Source organism: Rissa tridactyla, chromosome Z (assembly GCF_028500815.1).
Source record: "Rissa tridactyla isolate bRisTri1 chromosome Z, bRisTri1.patW.cur.20221130, whole genome shotgun sequence".
Classification (NCBI taxonomy): Eukaryota; Metazoa; Chordata; class Aves; order Charadriiformes; family Laridae; genus Rissa; species Rissa tridactyla.
Genome location: NC_071497.1, coordinates 52,392,281 through 52,413,519, shown reverse-complemented (window position 1 = coordinate 52,413,519; position 21,239 = coordinate 52,392,281). Strand labels below are relative to the sequence as shown.

At 35.7% G+C, this 21,239-nt stretch overlaps 1 protein-coding gene across 4 annotated transcripts in view; it reads right to left on the bottom strand.

Annotated features, from left to right (window-relative positions):
- Window positions 1-21,239, bottom strand: part of ZDHHC21 (zinc finger DHHC-type palmitoyltransferase 21) — a 45,285-nt gene that overhangs the window by 12,699 nt on the left and 11,347 nt on the right. For 2 of the 4 annotated variants that reach the window (XM_054186546.1, XM_054186548.1), the window contains exons 6-7: window positions 19,721-19,859; window positions 10,136-10,252 (exon numbers count right to left, since the gene is read on the bottom strand). In XM_054186546.1, coding sequence (XP_054042521.1) covers window positions 10,136-10,252; window positions 19,721-19,859 — 256 coding nt within the window. Of the gene's footprint in view, window positions 1-2,414; window positions 7,351-10,135; window positions 10,253-19,720; window positions 19,860-21,239 lie in introns of those variants that run through there. The other 2 variants (XM_054186550.1, XM_054186549.1) reach the window with 2 other exon arrangements.

Below are 21,239 nucleotides of genomic sequence, written 5' to 3'. Positions count from 1 at the left end.
AGACATGGAGAGACATAGCTAAGAGCACGGACTGAACTCTACGTACCAACTTCAGATTCATTTGCAGATGAATGCACCTGTGTTAGCTACTAAGAGGAATGTATCTTTCACATCTATATTTTTAACTAGCATAACCAACTGCCTGAAAAAAACAGGCTTTTTAAAAAAATCACATGCACTGTTTGACAAAATGTGCTATAGGATGGCATTCATCATGAACTAATTTATCATGGAAGGAGCACATGGAAAGAATATTTTCCTGTTACTGCTTCATGTTTTCCAAAGGAGAAGCTGTTAATTTGTAACTCACAGGACTAACTCCAGAGCATGCAGACACAATCTCTGGTTCATTTTTTCTTCTGTATTTGCTTAATGTGACATGTAATCGATACAGCTCTATTTAATACTTGCAACAGAAGAATGTAAGCATTATGCCACGCTTCCTAGCATTTGAAAATACTCAGTATATAAGAATCAGCAGGAAAGTATTATAAAGCAGAAAGAGAAAAATCTAACAAAACTTGCAAGCCTTCCTGGATTTGCAGCCATTGCTTTTATCAGAAACTGCAAGACAACATATCCTCTATCTGCACAATTTGTTTTTTCATTCCTTTCATTGTGTGTATGTAAATGGCAGGTGAGCAGTAACACTGAACATCTCATAGAAAGAATACTACGTATTTCAGAAATTCTCCTTTTTGGCATTAAGTACATTTTCAGTTTATATTTGGCCACTTTTAACATTGTTTTCTTAATCTAGACTTCTCACATAAGATCACACGTTTAACTTTATCAATTACAATTAGGTTCAGCCTGAAAATTACTAGTTCAGTTTTAACTTTAAATGCCTAAATCAGAGAATTGTGTGCAAAATGAAAAATGAAGCTACCCTATGTTACATCTAGGGAATACTCCTACACTCCTCTATGCTCTGATGAACTTAGTTTAAAAGATTTCCAATGTATTTGTCAGATATTAGAAAATGATTCAATGAAAAGAAAACCTCTGATAACAAATGAGGAACACATCTACAAAGAAGATGATATAAACTGATCTTGTTTCTTCAGTCTGTTTCAAATCCATGGTGTCTTAGGTGCAGATAGCTGCAGGACACCAAGACACGTGACAAAACATATTATTTTTCTTCATACTTACAAATACCTTCTTAAGAAAAAAATATTAAGAAAAAAATGTTCAGGAAGGCTGGCTGTTGAGCTCCCTCACACAAGCCATTTTAGTGGTCTGACGTATAAATTTGACGAGAAACATTTAAATAAAGTGTACTCAGTCCCCAGAACACTCAAATGTGATTATTATAGTTACTGATTTCCAATTGGCTAAAGGTACTTCCTTTACTGTTTAGAAAAATAAATGAGCTGTAAAAGGACTTCCTCCTTGAGTGAACAGGGGATATTTTTGGCATGATTATTTTTGTCTCTCTGCACAGGATAAAATATCTTTGATTAAGTTTTCTAACTTATGCATTTCCTTAATAATATTGTAAATCATTAATTTCAATAAAAGTACTCCCACTTTACCTGAAACCTTGTAGTGACCTAAATAAAACAGATGAGATCTTTTGCCACTTAGTGTGTCTTACACTTAAATTTATTCTCACATTTTAAATAGCTCATGAAAGAGTTTTTTTAAATAAACCAAAATTTTATTTTGATGGTAAGTAGGTTTTTGAGACTGTCAGGATACATTCATTAAAAATGTTAAATAAACTGCTAGTCTATTCTAAAAAAAACAAGGTAAAGTTACAAAAGACTTTTACACAGTTAACAAAATCCCACTCAAAGACCAGGACATCACTAATTCCTGACAATTTAATTTATAGGACTTTATGCAGTCTTCTAGTAGGAGATTTACCTATAGATAGACTAAAGGTGGAGATGGGAAAAGACGACGGGATAAGAATAACGGGGAAGATACAGATAGACAACGTTAACATGAACTTATTTTCTGTTGCATCTCTAATTTTGAATTACTATTTGGGTTTATAGTTTGTAGACTTTTGCTCTTCCTCACAATTATTTTATATCTTAAACTTTAGTATAGCCAGGTAAAAAATACGTTTGCCTGGGAACTCTAATTTCCCCTTCCAATCCTAATTTCTTCTCTGCTAAACTTAATTATGAGGATTAATAGTTCCTTGATTACATTTCTGCCATGTTTGAAAAAACAGGAAAAGCCCTTAGTATTTCACTAATTAAAACCGTCTTTAATAGATTATCTGATTAAAGATATGATTACAAATATTTTTAATTATAAGATACTTATTTTTAAAGACAAAAAGCATTTTAGCACAGCTAGATCACTTGTGCACTCTCTATATTAAAACAGCAATGGATCAACACTACACAATATGCAAAGAATTAAAAAGCCTTTGGTTTTATTAGTAGAATAACTACAGTTACCTTTTCATTATTTAGATTTTCAACCTCTGTAAAACTTTGCCTGCCTGATTAAAGAAAGAATTTTAAATATTTCACTGGCATTTTTATTGTTTAAATTTCATTTTTGCATTATACTATTAAATGAAATGATACTCCTAAAGAAAATTAACTGCTTGAAAATATTCCTTTGGGACAAATATACGAGAAAATTAATTTGTCCAATTTCCTTAAAAGGAAGTTTTTGTCCTTTTGAGAAGAAGTGAAGCCCTGAGCAAAATGAATGATGTTCCTTACTACGTGCTCACTGTAAGTATCAGATGCACTAAGTAAAATAGTTAAAATATATGGATCAGTAAGTTCACGACGTTCCTGTGGAGACGGATCTGTTTGCCAGAACAACAATAAAAGCTAGTGAAATGAAGGTGAAAAGGAGAAACACTGCGACAATAATAAAACATAGCACTTAACAAATATCAACATTTTAAGATGCTTCTAAGGGGAAAAATTTCTGTGGTAGGCATCACATTGTGCACCGGACAGACCGCTGAACACCACCTGGTAAACTGTTTTCCCTTCCATCCTCCCCAAAGCAAGTAAAGGGAAGTTTCTCTCTACCCCATCCACACAGTACTGATACACCAGGATATTGGCATATCACTGTACACCATTCAAACAGTTAATTAACAGGAAACCCCGGCAGCATTAATTAAATTAATAAAGTCACTGTCCACTTAGTTTATGATAATACATCCACTACCTTGCACAAAGACCACATGGTATCTGTTAAATTTATAAAAGCCCATCCATTACATAGGTCTGCCCCAGAGAAACAAGATAATTGCTAAATGATTTTAATGAAAAGTTTTTCTCTGCAACGCTAACGCACAAAAATCACACAAAATCATATCTGATAGACTATAGTGGAAAAATGAAGAAAATGTCTTTAATTCCATGTAAATACTTTGTTTGAACATATGGAAAAATGAAAACACAAACTGTTTAGTGTTTGAAATAAAAAACAATCAAAGGTAATCCTTTAAAATTAGGGTTCAGATTAGTCTCTGCAAAGGATGCTGTTTAACAGAAACATCTGGTAGTGTTACGTTGAGAGACAAGCCTTTTTCAACTTTGGAAATGAGATTAGTAGATCAGTTATTTCTAAGTGTCCAAGTAATTTCTAATTATTTTATCTGGGTCACAGATAATCCGCTTTTACAGGGCTCCCACAATGACATCAGAGGATCACTGCTGAACTGATTATCCTGTTACCTTCCACCATCCATGGGAAGACGGGATTTTCCTTTTGTACAGAGGAAGAGAAAGAAGTGTCTGATTGCTTCAGACAGGTGGCAGCCAACAAAATAAAGAACAACACAGATCTTGAGAGCAAGAAAACCTCACATATGCAAAAAGTACTAACCTTAAAAAAGGTCAGCAAACTGAATACTTCTTAGTAGTGTCTGGTGCAATTTAAAACCTCACTAGATAGGAACAAATCTCAAAATAATCAGACAAGCCATTGTTTAAAAAAACATGCCATATTATTTATTACTTATTCTACAGTAATGCCTTGCAGATCAAACATAACCAATGTCAGAATCTTACTGTATGAATAGAAAAAGTTGGTTTTAAAACATCATAAGTGACGTGAAAGACATACAGAAGTCCTTTCTTAAAGCAAAAATGGAACATGATTGAGAGAAATGCAATTGCCAGGGCTAGTCTTGCACTAATATATACTCAAGCATTCTGACAGTTCTACCTTTTTAAAAGAGCCTGAATTGCAGCTCTTCACCTCCTACAATTATAAATCAGAAGCAATCTGTAGTTGATAAAAGAGATTTTCTTTTTCTAGGTGAATTTATGCCTTTTCCTATGAATAAATTAATAGACTAGTCATGCATTTTTTAGGAAAACAAACATCTGTTACATATTAAAATACCAAATGAGACAGGACTTCTTAAAAAACACATGTCAAGAAAATATGTCTTGAGAAAACAAGCAAGTTTCTGGATACCACTTGTTTTAATTCAAATTAAATTTTATTATTTGATATAAGGATAACTACAGAAAAAAAAGTAATTGGAAATAAAATTGAGTAACACGGATATGTCCTCAAGATTTTCTTCTAGGTTAAGTGCAAAATATTATTTTCTAGATAAACTTTGCATTTGCCATTGCAATACAATGTCATTAGTAGGTATAGGCAGTAGTGGCACAAGACAGTGGATGTTTTGGATTTTTTTTTTTGAAAGTTTAAAAACTTTCTGAAATGGAACTGTCCACCCCAAGCAAAATTATAATTTATCTATGAATAGTATTTTTAGTATTTATGACAAACCACCAAATAAAAAACCACCTCTCTATCTTCATGGAGTTTGAAAGTGCCTATATGAGAGCTATCTTGTTATCCTGTAGTCGTTAAGGCAAAAGAGGAATAATTGCTTGCAGGAGTACAAGCAGCTACAAATAGTCTGATGCAAGGGGTACCAATAATAGTTTTAAAAAAAAAAAAGTGTTACTCTCAGTAGAACATTTAGTTTTTCTAGGGTGCACCTGATAAAAATATTTTTTGTTGTGTTTTTTTTTTCCTTATTGTTTTATGCTAAGCTTGCTTTTACTTCTCAAGCAGTGTCATTAAAAAACATTCTGCTTACTGGGAATATAAGAATAGAGGCTCATTTCCAGTTAAAGAACATAAAATTCAAATTTGCACTACAAGCAATGTCAGGGAATAGAGGACTAGAAAAGCAAGCACCAGGCATAGAAGATAAGCAGGCCTTCAATATAAATATATGATCATTTTGGAAATTACATCAGACAGTGCTTTCTCCATGGGTGAAACTGATTTCCTTCACCCATTCTCTAGAAACATGAAAATTCTAAGAAGAATAATTGTTATACTGAGATTTTAAGAAGAGTACCTTCTTAGGATCCTAAGCTTCCTAAATTTAGGATTTTAAATTTCAGAGACTTCTGAATTAGAGATAACTTAGATACCTCTATTTCCAACGTTTCCAAATAAAAGTTCCCCAAGAGCGATCTCAGGTACATGCTGCAAGAAGTGTTAAAATTCAGGATGATGATGAGAGTAAAGGCAAACAGAGCTTGGGGAAAGCAACTGGAGAAGGAGGATGAAAGGAACCACGTGCCCCTTCTGCTAGAAGTGTGTTTCACATATGCTAGTTTCTAGGGAGAAAGCACTAATCTCATATACAGAGGCCACCTCAGCTGCTCCCCTCTTCATCAGAACAATTCATGTCAAAAGTTCCTCTAAGGACAGTTTTTGCTAACCAGCTGTTCTCTCATTGTAGGAAGTCACCTCCCTTGCTCTTTGGCTTCCTGGACCTCCAGATGAGATAGGAGTAGCCTTGTGCTACTGATGCCCTAACAGTGATACCACCATAAGAGAGGTGGTAAACATACTCGGAGGAATTACTGCGCATTAGGGAACTTGGTCTATTAATCTATTAATCACCTTCTCAAGCAGTACAGCCTTAAGAACATTCTCTCTGCAAGAGACAAATTTGAGTACAGAAGTTACAAAGTTTTCATTTTTACCAGAGAGCACATTTTTTTCCAGGCATTTTAGTATCTGTTGAACACCCAACGAAACAGGGTAACAGCGGATTACAAGCCTTTTTTTCTTAAAGAACTTTTACATAACTAGTGTACTGTTATAACCAATGAGAGTTATGCAATGATAGGCACAGAAGATCAGTCAACTGTACACCACCACTGAATTCTGGAAAGTGCCAGCCCACATGGCAGAATATTCACCTGCACTGTTCATAATGTGCTGCTTTGCTTGCCTGTTTCAGCTACTACCCTGTTCCAGAAACGTGCTGGAGTACATCAGATACATCATTTCCATCACATGTTCAGTTGGATAACATTTTTTGACTTTGGAAAAAATTCATCAAAGAGGAGAAAATGCCAGTATTTCTCCTTTAAGTCCTATTAAAAAACTTCTGCTCAATTCTTATGGCTTGTCGAGCTATCACTTAACTCTAGTAAAGAGCAACTCTGCTTATAAAAATGCTGTATACGAAGGTCAATTTATATATCTTGCTGCAGTGGCAAAAGGATAAACTTCTGTAAATATGAAGAATCAGCACGAGTGCTCTGAACAAGGGTACGTATCATGCTTCATAATGCACACTACATTCCAATCATTTACATCTAAGCAGAGCTATCAGACTGTGGAAATCAACCATAAACAACAGCCATTTCAGCGCCTAGTTCCTTATTATGGATAATGCTAAAAAAGACATACAACTTTGCCGTTTCTTTATCCCATGTTGCTTCTGTGAGGCTGACAGTAAGCAGAGCACATTCTGTGTATGCAGAAGATACTGAAAGATGGAGAACTGGGGATTTTTTTAATATGCACATCCAATATTCCTGGGAAAAATTAGTCTTGGCTTTAGATTACTTAGACAACATGGAAACTATTGGCTTGACTTCTGGAAAATTATATGATGGTCAAGCACATTTACATTATGGAAAATCAGGAAGTTTTGCTACAAAAGGGTCAAAGTTTGATAAATCTTGAGTTTATTTTTCTTTACAAAAATACAATTTTGGCAGCATTTGAAATACAGGTAAATAGTAACTTTAAACCCCAAGAAACCTGAACTTGCTGGAATAATTTTGTAACAGTACGCATCAGTAAAAGCTTAGATCTCAGCGCTGCAATGCTGATTGTCTCTATTATTTAAAAATACATTTTATCTAGGAGCTGTGGAACTAATCTCAACTTGATGTTAAACTGTAAACACAGGCATGGAGCATGAACTAGGGAAATGTTTATTATCTGTTTTCCTGTACAAGCACAAGAAAGAGCTGCTCTGCTTCACCTTTTTCAGAAGGTCCATGCTCTTGTACACTTCTCTTGCACACATCTCTGGGTGACTTCAGCAATCACTGAAATTAATGGTCTCAAAAATAGCTATGGAGCAATTAATACAAAATTAATGCTTTAACTGTGTGTATCTATGCCTTCAAGTGTTTTTCTTTTAAATTAACCTCAGGTCTGCACTATCACATTTCAATGATTGTGTTCTGCTGTTAAATAAATTTTGATCCATACCTTATACTAAGTTAAGATATGCATAATAGGCTGACTTTGGGGTGCCTGCGGAGAAACTGGTCACTCACCTGCTGCCCTCTCCTCTGCCTTTTCCATTTGCTAGCCAAAGCTGTCAGTAAGTGCTTATGGAGGAAGCAAATCCCCACACTACAATGCTGACAATCAAAAACCATTTGTACAGAAATATTTTCTGATACAATTTGCAAACTAAGCACAAAGCACAACCTCCCTGAACAGATCTGGCTTTGTTCATTTGAAGTCTGACTAGTTGCTCCCAAGCAGATTTCCTCAAAGTGACTGTATTGTTCATTCTTGCCAATTCTACACTCATGAAGAAAGGAAGAAGACAATTGTACTGCTGGTATGCAAATACTAGGAGTGGGGGATGGACTAGGTGACATACGTTCTTCCATGAGTCAATGCAACAGCATCCACATGGTGTGAACGAATTAAAGATCCCAGTGATGGGTTTCTATTTCCCCAGAAATCCTAACCCAACAATCCCAAACCTAAAAACTTGTCCATATGAGGCAAGAACAATAGCCCCTTTGCTATAGGTAGCGTCTAGTGAAAGGTCCTAATGCAGATCTGAACTTTCCAGCATCTGCCTCTCATAGTCCATCCATATCCACTATTACTGTGGTGTGTGTGTTTCACAAAGTTTGGCAAAGAGGACAAAAGAGAGTATCCAGGCATACTGCAGCTCAGCCATCCACAGAATTATGATTTGAGCACATAAAAGGAGGTTGGACTTGAAAATGCTATTAGCCCACATCTGTTCCAGGGTAGCGGCCAGCTCAGTAAGTGCAATGGGATGTACTTCACAGTACATTATACAACTGACATAGAATAAACAGTCTTTAGAACACTTTATAAGAGTTTGCAGTGGTGGTGGCAGTCGGACAGTGTTAAGGCTCAGAACAGTGAAGGAACATACTGGGAATTCATGCCTGTCGCAGAGGAAGCACAGTTGGTATCCTATGTCAGAAAAGAGATGTCCCAAGATTCACACGTATCTGACAGAATCAAGTTCACTCTGAGAGCTTTTACTTCATGTATACTCATAGTATCTGAATGGACGCTGACAGCCACTGCCAAAATCTAGTCCAACTTCCAGCAGCACAGAGAACAGAATGGTAGACTTAGGTTTTGCCCCTTGTTTTCTTCTGTATCATTTCTGTGTTTTAGTGTAGTACCAATCACAAGGCTTTTTGTTTCTTCTCCATTTAAGAGAGACTAAAAAGACGTCCATATTTCAGCACCTGAACTCTAAGGCTCCCTGAGTTTCTGTCTCTCCCACTACTGGGAGCGAGGGTGAGCAGAATTCAGATGTCTGCACTACTTCAGCTGGACACCCAGCAAGGCACAGTATCAGATTAGAAAAAAAGTCCAAACTCTACAGGACACGGACACAAATGTTGTGTGCCAGCATTTAAACAGAGAGCTGAGAACCTGTCAGCAAGACCCTGGAACAGAAATTAGGCACACAGTAAAGGGGCACGAAGATACATTGGTAGACCTGGGGGCCGACAGCGCAGAATGCAGTCTGGCAGAGCAGCTGGAGGATGACAAAAATAACACACAGCATAGCTACAGTCATACAAAGCGCAGAAGGCAGTAAACGTATGTAAAGGTAATACAGTAAAAATAATAAGCAATATTATTGTTTTATCTAGCATAAGGAAAAAACTATACAATAATTTTTGTCCTTTATTCCATACAAAGGCATTAAGAATACATAGTACAGTTAGGGGGTTTTCCATTATGCACCTACAAAGATTAAAACTGCGTAAACCCTCATAATCCCGAACTGAAATCTCAGGCAGATCTCAATCAGTTGTAGTCACAAAGACGCTGTCATTTTGTACATTATTGTCTTTAAAAAGAAGTTTTGCAGACCAGGTCATACAGCCTTTCAGACATGTACAGATCCAACTAATGTACTCTCTCTGTTCAACACTGCAGTACTTCAAACACTTCTATGGATTCTTAAGATAACTTTAAAGAATTCACTGGCAGTGATTAACTCCTAATGTCCAGAACAGCATGTTACAGCAACAAAAGCTTGGTTTTTGTAGATACTTATCCACACAGTGGATACACACACTTATAAATCCACACAGAGGATTTTTTTCCCGTACCTTTAAATACAGAATATGCATTTGGACTGTAAATTGTACATGATCCCATTCCACAGCTTAGTAACTGGAGAGATATAAATGTAAGCATATTTATTAAAATACTTAACAAAAAGTCTGTGTTCTCAGAATGTATGATTTATCAGTGGGCCCCACTGTCACAAAGTATAATTGAGACCAGGGCACATAAGAGTTTAAAATAAAAACAAAAATCAGAAACCACAAATATGTACCTTGTACACTGCACAATTCCAGGACAATGTATGGTTTTATTTTACTAATACAAATCAGGAAATTGCCTTGATAGGTGAATTATTAGACACTTGTTTGTTAGAAGATTTCGTAAGACTTCCCTGGGGACGAGAGTCTTAACAAAGCACATACCAAATAGGTGCCTCATACTGCAAGTGTTTCTCTGTTCTTCCCTTAAATACAATGCGCTTTTTTGCTTTTATTAATTTTATTGAAAATAAAACTAATATATACTTCTAAAATTAGATACTTACAGTGAAAATACCCATTAGCTGAGTGTAAAAGAGTCCACTTATTCCACCTAATATTATGAGACCCATGAAGGCAGATATTCTTAGGAGAGCAAGTTCATGTCTAAATATAAAAACATCCTAGAACAAGACAGAAAGAAGAGAGAGACTTTAGCACTTAGAAATTAATTTAAGTCTTTGAATCAAATGGAAACACTAGATTAAGAGCTGTTCACGAAGACTTACAGCTAAAGGCAAATACTGGATTTTTGATCTACGTTCCAAATCACTGATACATTTATGTACTAAAATTATAAACCTATAATCTTTTTTTTTTTTTTTTTATACATGTTAGCAGTCGTGTTTCTTTGCCAGACTGTTAAAAAAACTCATTCAGATATTTGGGTTTGGGAATAGATAAAGCTCAAATGGGTTATTCCTGAATCTTCCATCTCAAACTGTGCCAAATTGCTACACACCAGCTCCAAAGCGTAAGAAACTCATTCTGTTCAACAGTCTGATTTGTAAGACTCCTGCACCTCAACTCCTAGCCGTAGCAATTTCATTTTAACATCACCTCTTTTGTAATAAACGTAACAGCATTCCTAGCTTGACTCTTGAAGATGGTACGTACAAAAGCCAAATCTCAGTATTGGATTGGTCTCACTGTAATTCTGTCTATTATCCAACATAAATTTGGGCCTAAAGTAGATTATATAGATATGGGGACAAAACCAAGTTGCCTCAGGGTACAGCAGCATATGAATTTACTGTATCAGCTGCTCTGGAAACCCTGCTTTCACCCAGTAGAAAATATGAAAAGTGTAAGAGAGTTTTATAGATCTTTTTCAAAGGATAAAACACCTTATATTTATCATAGGAGAACATTTGTACATGGCAGTTACTGTAGATGTACTGCAAGTTCACACCCCATCTTACCCTTTGATAATGAGTTAACACACCCATTCTCTTATTTATAAGTTACGACTATGTTCTCAAGGCTGTCTTTTGAATGTACACATCTGTTTTTCTACTTAGAAAAGCCAGATCACAGCAGGAAACTATTAAAACCTTTCAAGTAAACTTTAAATTACAACCAGAACATAAAAGTGAACCAAATGAAACAAAACAAAACAAAACACCAAAAAAAACAAAACACCAAAAAAGCAACCACTGCTTTTGATCTTTCCTTCTTTACATTCAACCAGTAGGACTTAAGGTAGATGAATTCTCAGATTCAGGAATAGTGGGTTTTAATTAAACAAATAATAGTTAAAGCAAATTGTATTTAGTAGAGAAGTCTGATTTTAGATTTAAATTATCTCCATGAAGGTTCAAAATATAAACTCAGGAAAAAAGTTTATACTGGCTACTAAACATGTGAAGAAAGTCAGTATTTAATGAACAAGAAGAAATCACTAGTTAGCCAGCTAAAACAAAAAGCAAGCCCCACCAGTCTTTTCTGAACTGGTAAGCAAGCTCTTGTTAGTATTGGCCTTTCTTGCTGCTGTAGAAAATACATGCTTCATTTTAATTTTTTTTTAAACTCTTCTTACTCAGTTAATGAGTTAATTCAAAGTTAAATCAACTCAAAATAAAGGCATTCATATTAATCTTTATTCCCCTTTCCACCAGCCCATCAAAGCTTTAAAGAAAAGCAAGGTAAGACACAAGTTCTACTAGCTGTAAAATAGTTTCTCTTCATATCTTCATAGGTATGTTGTTTTATTATATCATAAATGTTTTAACATATTCAAACTCCACTTGACAGAAAACAGTGAAATGTAAGAATGCCAACAGTGAAGTCACATTCTGGATCTAGCATCACACTCCTCCGTTAGAAAAAAAGTTTATAATACAGCTCTTAGCATCCCACACACACTCTAATTAGAAGAGTTCCTTCTCTTGAGCATCATCTTCAGCAGGAAAAAGAGACATCGCCCAACACATAACATCAGAAAATCCTATCGTAAAGAAGGCAGGCTGCATTTTGCATTTGGCCCTTCTAACCAATGTTAAAACTAGAGGTACAGAAAGGGAAGGACCTTTCATACTGAAGTGAAGACCCAGGAATACTATTCTGTCTTTCCTTCCTTCCTTCCTTCAGGATGTAAGCATCTACTGCAAAAGGCTGGGGGTTGCTGAATAACTAGTGAGAAGAGGTGACACTACCAATGTTTTTTCCAGCCACTACGCAGCCCTAGGGGAATCAAAGTCTCTGAGGCAATGATGACCTGGAAATCAATACTGGGCCTTCACCTAGCAAAGGTGTCCAGAAAGAACAGCATTTTTCTACAGAAAACCAAAGTATATGCAGGCATAGTGTGTTTTGGTAATCAGACCTTAATAACAGAGCTACTTTCACAATTCTACATTGAAACAGAAACATGTGACTCCATAAAAATTTAAGAAAAGACCATTTAAAAAAATCCATTTAAATCACAGTAATAATAATAATCATCATAAATAATTTAGGATGTTGCTGCTTTGTGTAAAACCTCAATGCAATTTGTTTTTATTATTCTTTCTCAGAACTGACAAAAACAATTTTTCCCAGCTAAGAAAACCAATCAAAACTGTAACAAATCAACGCCCAAGACTAGTCAATAATTAATCAATCCCTCTTTCAATGTATTTTGAACAGATCCTCTTCTTCAAACACCATTTAGGACTCACCAATCTCAGTGCAGTGTGAGTACTGAGACAGCCTGCTCCCCCACAACCTCCAAAATCACACTATCTGTGCTAAGACAAAGAACCGGACAGCCTGAGCCACAAAGCATAAGCACACGTAAGATAACATCACCAACAGATGAACTCTTTCTCATGGCACAATAGGGATTTGTCCCATAGCAGCTTTTTTCCACTTTGTGACAGGCTGACATACATGGCCTTAGCACAGATGTTAAATGCAGAGTTTAACAATGCCAGAGCTGCCCTTCAGGTAGCCCCTTTCTCCTCTGTCAACATCACAGCCTAACTGCTCTGTCAAAACTTCAGTTCACATGTGTTGCTGCCATCACCTTTCTACTTAGCATTTCTTACACAGCTCAGATGTGCCCGCCCCCTGGGCTGTTGCCTGTTCTAAAGGTTTTTAAGTTCCCTTCAGCCACTATTTCTACCCACCCAGTCAAAATGCAAGGATTCTTGGCAACTTATAAAAATGCATAGAAATGTATAAAATAGAAATTATCACAGAATAAGAAAAAAAGTGCAGGCCCGTAGGATTACCTTGAGGAATGGATTACAAACCATGAGCTCTGGCATCTTTACCTAAATAGGCAATACTAAAACATTCCATAGAAAGCCAATATCCATGACAGATCCACATGACACTTCCCCAAGCCCACTGCAGAACACATGCCATGTTTTTCATTTGTGAGCATCGACTATTAGGGATGATCCCTATGATGAATGCTACCACTAACTAGGAAAACAGCTATTACAGCTTTATGCTATCACACAGGAGAGAGGTTAAAAATAATGATGGGTCCAGCTCAAAATCGTATTCAATGACACGACCACTGCTTCCAAATTCAACTTTCTGAAAAAAAAAAATAAAAATATGAAAACATTTAATGGGTCCCTGCCATTTGCAGTATTGGGTTATTATTTTCAAGGGTTTACAGTATTCCTTTAAAAACAGCACACTCTGTACAGAGGACAGAGCTTTCAAGAGGACCAGCACAGGACTATTGTATGTTACAGAAGAGACAAAGTGAAAAACAATCTTCATAAATCTTCATTTACAATGTAAGATTCGTTTATTCAATCTTGATTCTTTATTGAAATATGATATACACAGAAATTAATATACTAAAAAAATATATTAAGATACTTCATCTTTCTCTTGGGGAAGGGACACCTCATGTAACATATGCTAACCTGCTTGTCTATTCTCAGTTGCAAATGCCCAGGATGTCTGTCCCAGTCTGGTGATGAAGTCAGTCTATCAACTTGGCTATCATAAAAACAGTGCAGAATACAGAACAAAGCCAGGCTGTCGGATTCAAAGAAGCAAAACAAAAAATACAGACTGCAGGTTTTGCAGGATGAAAGAGGAAGGAGAAGTACAAGAGAGAAAATTCACTCATGTTAAAAAAAAAAAAAAAGGAAATTAATTCACAGAACACAAGCTGCATTCTAATAAGCCCTTTAGTAGAGATATTTATTATTAATAACAACTGATGTTTATGTAAAGAACTTTTTGATTCAGGACTATTTCAGGTCTACTAAATGAGTAATACGGGAGGAGAGCAGGGTTAGGTCAGTTTTGCAGAACACTGAGAAGGAAAATTTTGATGTATTTTCATTTTTCTAAAAACTCTCACATCCTGTAGGTCATTTCATGACCTTAAGAGAAAAGGTTCCCTTTAAATTCTCTTTACAGTATAAATGGACTTTGGATGATATGTATTTCCAGATTTTAATTAATATTAGTTAATACATAATATTGAAATAAGCATCACTGTTAATAATCTTCTCAAAAAATCTAATGAATATTTCCCAACACCTTTAATTTGGAACTGGGAAGGCTGAGTCCCAGACAGAGCAGACTGATATTCCCACAACACTTCCTCCATGATGTTCCTCCCCTTCAACCAATAGAGCTCAGAACACTTCAAAAATTAGATAAGTAACAACATTTTCATAATATACAATAGATAACTGGAGAACAAGGAAAAAAATAAAACTAAACCAGACCAAAGGGGTTTAGCTTTTTATATGTCAGTGTTTTTTGCTATGACAATCATGCTAGCAACATTTTTAGCAAATAGAACGTATCAGCAAAATTTCTTTTGCAGGAAAGATAAAAAGCCGCCTATGAATCAGGTAAAATATACTGCCAAAGCATTTATTTTTGCTTCTATTTGAACAGCTGTGTTTAGAATCTGTGCCAGCACAGCCATATAGGGAGCAACTAGGTAGTTATTAGAAGACTAGTATTATTCTCACTTCACTATCCACAAGATCGAATACTTCCTAAAAGATACAGCAGTCCTGACCTTGATGTTTTTTAATAAAGATGCAAAATTAAGGACTTAGCCTTTAAAAATTACCAAAGCCAGCAGAGGAACCCATATGCTGTTTTATTTAAAATACCCGTTTTTCTTCTGCTAGGTTCTCACATAGACAATTTAATCACCATTTCCTTCATTTCTAGCAGTAATCGTACTCCTCCTGCTGGACAAACAGTAGCAATAACCAATTTCTGACTGTATCAATTACAAGAGCCAAGAATACTATGAAGCAATATTCTGTTTTAAGACCTGAAGCTGAAAGATTGCATCTCTATTGAAATGGCTTCCTCCATTAGCTTTATGGCTATCACCCTTACCTTAGTATACTTAATTAAAAATGTTTGGGTTTTTCTTACTTAACCCTTTAAAAGATAAGAGCTTTAAAAAAAACAAGTAAATTTTTCAATCAAAAGGTAATACTAACATGCATACAATGATCATATTTTCATAGTGCTTTTAATAGCGTGATAAAATGATTATTTCACAACAGCATGAAAAGAAATTTTAATTCTACAGCTTCTGTGTCATGTACTATTTTATATCCAAAGAATAAAAATTAAGATGAAGGCACACTGCCAAAAAATTCACAAGTATTTTTAATGAGCAAGAAGTAAGCTAATTCCAGATGGCTGTTTAGAAAAAATTATCCAGTTTTCTGAATCTGTGCTAAACACTAGCCCCTGTCAATTCAGAAAACGTAAGCTCTTGGTTACAGACAAAATTTCAACAAAGAATAGCGCTTCTGTGAAAGGTAAAAGGTACTGCAGCCTCTGGAATGCTGTGGTACTTCAGCTTTAATCAATAGACAAAAACGAAAAGAATCTTGCACGATGCTTTCCTAAAAAACTAATAGTAAGCAAATCTTCTCACTGGTCCTGTCAAAATTACATAATTCTGACAAATTATTCTACAGTACAAAGTTATATGGCATCATTTTTAAAAAATCCGCTGAACGGGGCTCTGATGTCATCTTCCAGGCAGATATATTCCAGGTGGATGAAAAGCTGGACACGAGCTGACAATGGGCACTCACACAAAGCCAAACACATCCTGGGCTACATCAAAAGAAGCATGGCCAGCAGGTCAAGGGAGGCAATTCTGCCCCTCTACTGCTGTCTAGAGAAACCCCACCTGAAGTACTGTGTCCAGCTCTGGAGTCCTCAGCACAGGAAAGACATGGACCTGTTGGAGCAGGTCCAGAGGAGGGCCACAAAAATGAGCAGCAGGCTGCAGCACCTCTCCTGTTCAGGGCAGGTTGAGAGAGTTGGCTCCAGGGAGAAGGCTCCAGGGAGAAGGCTCCAGGGAGGCCTTTTTGCAGCCTTTCAGTACTTAAAACAGGCGTTGTAAGAAGGATGGGGAAAGAGGGTAGATTTAGACTGATATAAGGAAGAAATTTTTTACAATGAGAATGGTGAAACACTGGCACAGGTTGCCCAGAGAGGTGGTAGATGCACCATCCAAGGAAACATTCAAGGTCAGGTTGGACGGGGCTCTGAGCAACCTGATCTAGTGGAAGATGTCCCTGCTCACTGCAGGGTGGTTGGACTAGATGACCTTTTCAAGTCCCTTCCAACCCAAACTGTTCTATGATTCTATGATATACTGACTAGACACCCAAACAAATTATTCTTAATTTTCTGTACTTCATTGTGTGTTCCCCAGTCCTGCAGGTGAAAAACTGAGAAAGCTAAATACTATTCAGTGTAACACGAGACTTAACAAAGGTCTGAGCAGACCAGACCTGCTGTGTCTACTAAGTTTTTCTATATAGTGTAAACATATTTATCTCTCCGGGGCACAGAATGTTATATACTGTAACACAGATCCACTTTTTCAAAAGGAAGTGTCATTTGAAGTGTCCATATCTGCAAGTCGATAAAGCCAAAAAACCCACAGCTGAAACAAACCAGAACCGAACAGAAAAAAGTATTCCATTTTTTCTATGACTCTCTCTAAATTTTGGCAGCCAAACATGTGAACCTGATCCACTCTTCAGGCAATTACATTAAACTGGGTTAAAATAATTATTGCCTATGTATTTGGCCTCCTAACCTGTCACATCTTCTAAAGGGTTGATATTAAAAGTAGGCCTCTCTCCAGAAGATTTGAAATTAACTCAGTTAAATCATCAAGAACAAAGTTTTATATATATTCATTTTTTGAACTATTATTATTAATAACTATTTATTATCACCTCTTTAGATGTTGTAAACCATCCAAAGTAAACATGATTTCCCTTTTCCTCTCTTGCTCAAACCAAGCAAATAATTTGGTTCCCTTTCATCATGTTTTTAAAAAGCAACGCTAACAAACTGAACTTGGGTTCGTTATCTCAACACAGTATAATTACTTAAAGTAAGATACAGCATTCAGGGGACTCTCACAATAAAAAGGAAATATCCTACCATGAAATTATACTATTAGAGAAGCAGCGCCAGTTCAGACAAAGATTTTATCTTTGAAAAATAACACTCCTCCTAAAAGCACTGCAATACCCAATCCAGTATTCAGATCAGTATCACTGAGAAGCCACTGCGCTTGAAACTTGCAAACCCTGTGCACAGGAAGCCTACAGAATACAGAAAGCATAGAAGACTACTCTGTCCAGAAATGCAGTAGGTTAACTTAGTTTATAAATTAAAAAGAAGTTTACAAAGCCATTGAAACTAGAAGCAAAGGCATTTACAGTTAGTTACCTTTCAAAAACATTAAATTTCAAAAAAATCCAAAATGCAACGTATCCATAAGAAATTTTACTTAGACAACAGACTTCTTGACTAATACAGAAAGACTGCAATTTCATATCCCTTTTAACTTGAATGCAGTTACAAATCAAAGCAACTCCCTTAAATCTCACAATGCCTGTAAAACAGGGTGAATATCAAAAGCCCACCCGCAAAAAACTGGAAAGAAGGTGAAAAATGTACATACTCCATTTTAAGAGACACATTTTACAGGTCTGTCTCAGTTTACAGGACAGTGTCTATGGAAAGATGCTCCAAGCAGACAGCAAAGTTGTCTCTTTTCCATATTCTAGAGTTCCTTAAACCATTTAAATGGAAATATTCATATGGATGAACAAATTAAAAAATGAAACTCCTTTAGAATAGAAGCTATTTTAAGAGAGATTTGCAAAACTCCTCAACTCCAGTACATTCCATATAATAAGAAGTTGCTATCTATCAACTTGAATATAGCACTTTTTTCAGTTCTGGATGATCCAAGTCTTCCTACATTGTCAGCTCTCCTTTGACACAACATCTTCACATACACTACAGACTGATATGGGAGCAAATAACCTTGGAAGGCTACGCCCCATTCTTTTCCAGATGTAATATTTTTCAGGAAGTTTATTATTTTTGGTTTACACCATTTAGGATAAAAAATAACATAACAAACTTAAGTTGTTCACCAAAATGGAAAACAGGACTTGCCTTACCCATAACCAAGGCCAGTCTCCAACAGCCTTGACAGATGGGTGTGATGTCACCAGCAGAGAGTGTGCTGGAGTGTCACATCAACATGAAATAAAAAAAATCTGTGGCACTTCAGTACTTGGAAAAAATCTCAACAAAATTTACAGTAAACTACCAATTTCTGGGATGGTCTTATTCTCTTCACTTAGGACATCTGGAATGTTATCTGATTTTGAGTATATTTTAAACTTGTTTTTTAGGTTTTTCTCTTTAATGCGCTTATATTTGTTATAGTCCAGTACAAATACAATGTCCATTTCAGATTTTGGGCAGAAGTTTTTGTCTTTCTTTATGAGCAAGACTTCATAACTTTTTCTTCCAAAGAAAGAGTATCAGCTTTGCTATTCTAGCACTTTCAAGCATTCAGCAATTTTCAAGCAAACATCTTGAATATTCTGAACATTACAGAGAATAGACATAAATGAGCACACAGACTTTACAATTTCGGTTCCATAATGGAAGAAATTCCATATTTTTTTACTCTATTCCAATCCGTGAGTCCATTTTATCTGTTTGTGTATTCAACTGCATTTTGCTCATGACAAGATGTTGAAATATGATAATGGCATAGAGTCCAAGTAAAACAAATCAAACTTAATTCTCCCTTAACCCACATCACCTTTTCAAAGCAACATGAGATATTGCTTCAAAACCAATGTACAATTTTCTCCTTTCAGAATGATTGTATGTTTTTTTCTCATTTTTCTGTCAATATCATCATTTTTAAATAGGGACTTAGGATAGATATATACTCTGCATAGATTTACTTTGGAGAAAGTAAAAAGAAATTTGAATACGCCTAAAGTAGTCACCTTGCTTCTTCCCAGTATTCACTAATCACTTCTAAAGGAACCTAACTGGTTCTGTCCTCCTTTCCTAGATTTCTAAGAAAACTAACGTTGTGTTTTTAACATATAGAAATCATATACCCTTTAAGAATGATATTTTGTTACTTACCATAAATCAGTTTGCTCACTTGATAACATACATCTAGATAAACTCTCCACTGTCAATCAACTGAGCCAGCAGAAATGTGTAGTAACTAGGTACCACAATAAATTACATTGCAGTACTAGCTATTTATTCACTTTGTAGAGAAAACAGATTCTTACCCAGTTTTCTTTTTTCAGAGGGAAAAAGTAGTAGTAATGGCAGAAATCAAGTATCAGCGTATAGGAACTAAGGATCTGAGTGTAGAAACACAGCTGTAAAAACAGCCAGTGATTGTCTTCACCAACGCAATTATTAATCCTGCAGAGAAACAAAGTGTACATATAAAGACAGAAACATAATGACCTTAACACTGCAGTTATGATACTGTGAATAAGAGCAGTTACGATTATTTATGGAAAAACATACGAATTACTGATTAATCACTCCATTTTTAATCAAAGTGATGGTCTGTATGTCGGAGATGGCAGTTACTGTAAAGGGTGGTTTCCTTTCACTGCCACTTAAAGTGCAGATTGCATTACTGAGGTCACTGCTTAGAACACGACACTTATTTCTCCATATCTTCACGTAGCAAAGAAACATTTATAATGTTAAGTAAACTCAACAAAATTATTTCTTAAAACTCTCTGAAATTTCATAGTAATATTTATCATGTTCTGCTACTCAACATAATTCACTACTTGTGAACTGCGTAGAGTCCAAAAACTGTAAACGCAAAAAAATGTTTGAAATAAATGTGATCACAGGGTACCCCGATGACAACTAAGCATGACTTTAGGAAGGAGCCTAAGAAACAGAAGACAGAACAGGCATCTCTATTCAGAAACTCCTTCTGCACACTCCAACATAAAGGAGTAAAAGAATCACATGGGTTCTGGAAACATTGAGTATGAGATTCGAAACCCTTGAAATCTAGGTCTATTCTGCTACACAGAAGTTACACTGATGCAAAAAATGTGGTCAGGTTGCAATTTCATGCAAGCATTGGCACAGACATCAATACAAAGCTAAGCCATAATGACAAATGTACTATACTGGCACTATTTTCTGAAGCAATGATTAACAAAAAGGGTACTTTGAAAAACGGATAAATCAACATAGGAGGATCCTGATGTCAATTCTGTCCTCTGCAGTTCATCATTGCTGTCTTCCTGGAAGTGATACCACACAACTACTGACAGAAATTTTTATTTTCCTTTTAAGCTACAAACAATTAGTTTAAATAGAGATTTTTAGCCAGATTAGTTCATTTTGACTGAAACTAGTTAGAGAACACCAAAATAAGTGATTTCACTACAAAACCAGAGAGGCTATGGCAAGTGTGGTATGGTATGATTCAACAACATTTTCTACTCAGCACAGCCATTTGGTAAACTAAAAACCAAAAACTGCCTGAAACCATAATCTATTATTATTATTAAGAGCATCCGCCCCCTTATGCTGAAATTGTAATCTTTTCTTCCAATCCAAGAAACATAAATATTGTTTAATTTCCTACAAAAAATATTTTTGTCCAGCATCAGAAAATAAGTTGCAACAAATGAAATAAATCTGCAATGTACAAATTAATTTTGTTGAGATCAGTTTTAGGAATAAATATTTCAGTCATCTTTAAACAAAATATATGAATTTTCCAAAACTATATGGCATGTAACAATTTGACAATGATAAAATGTT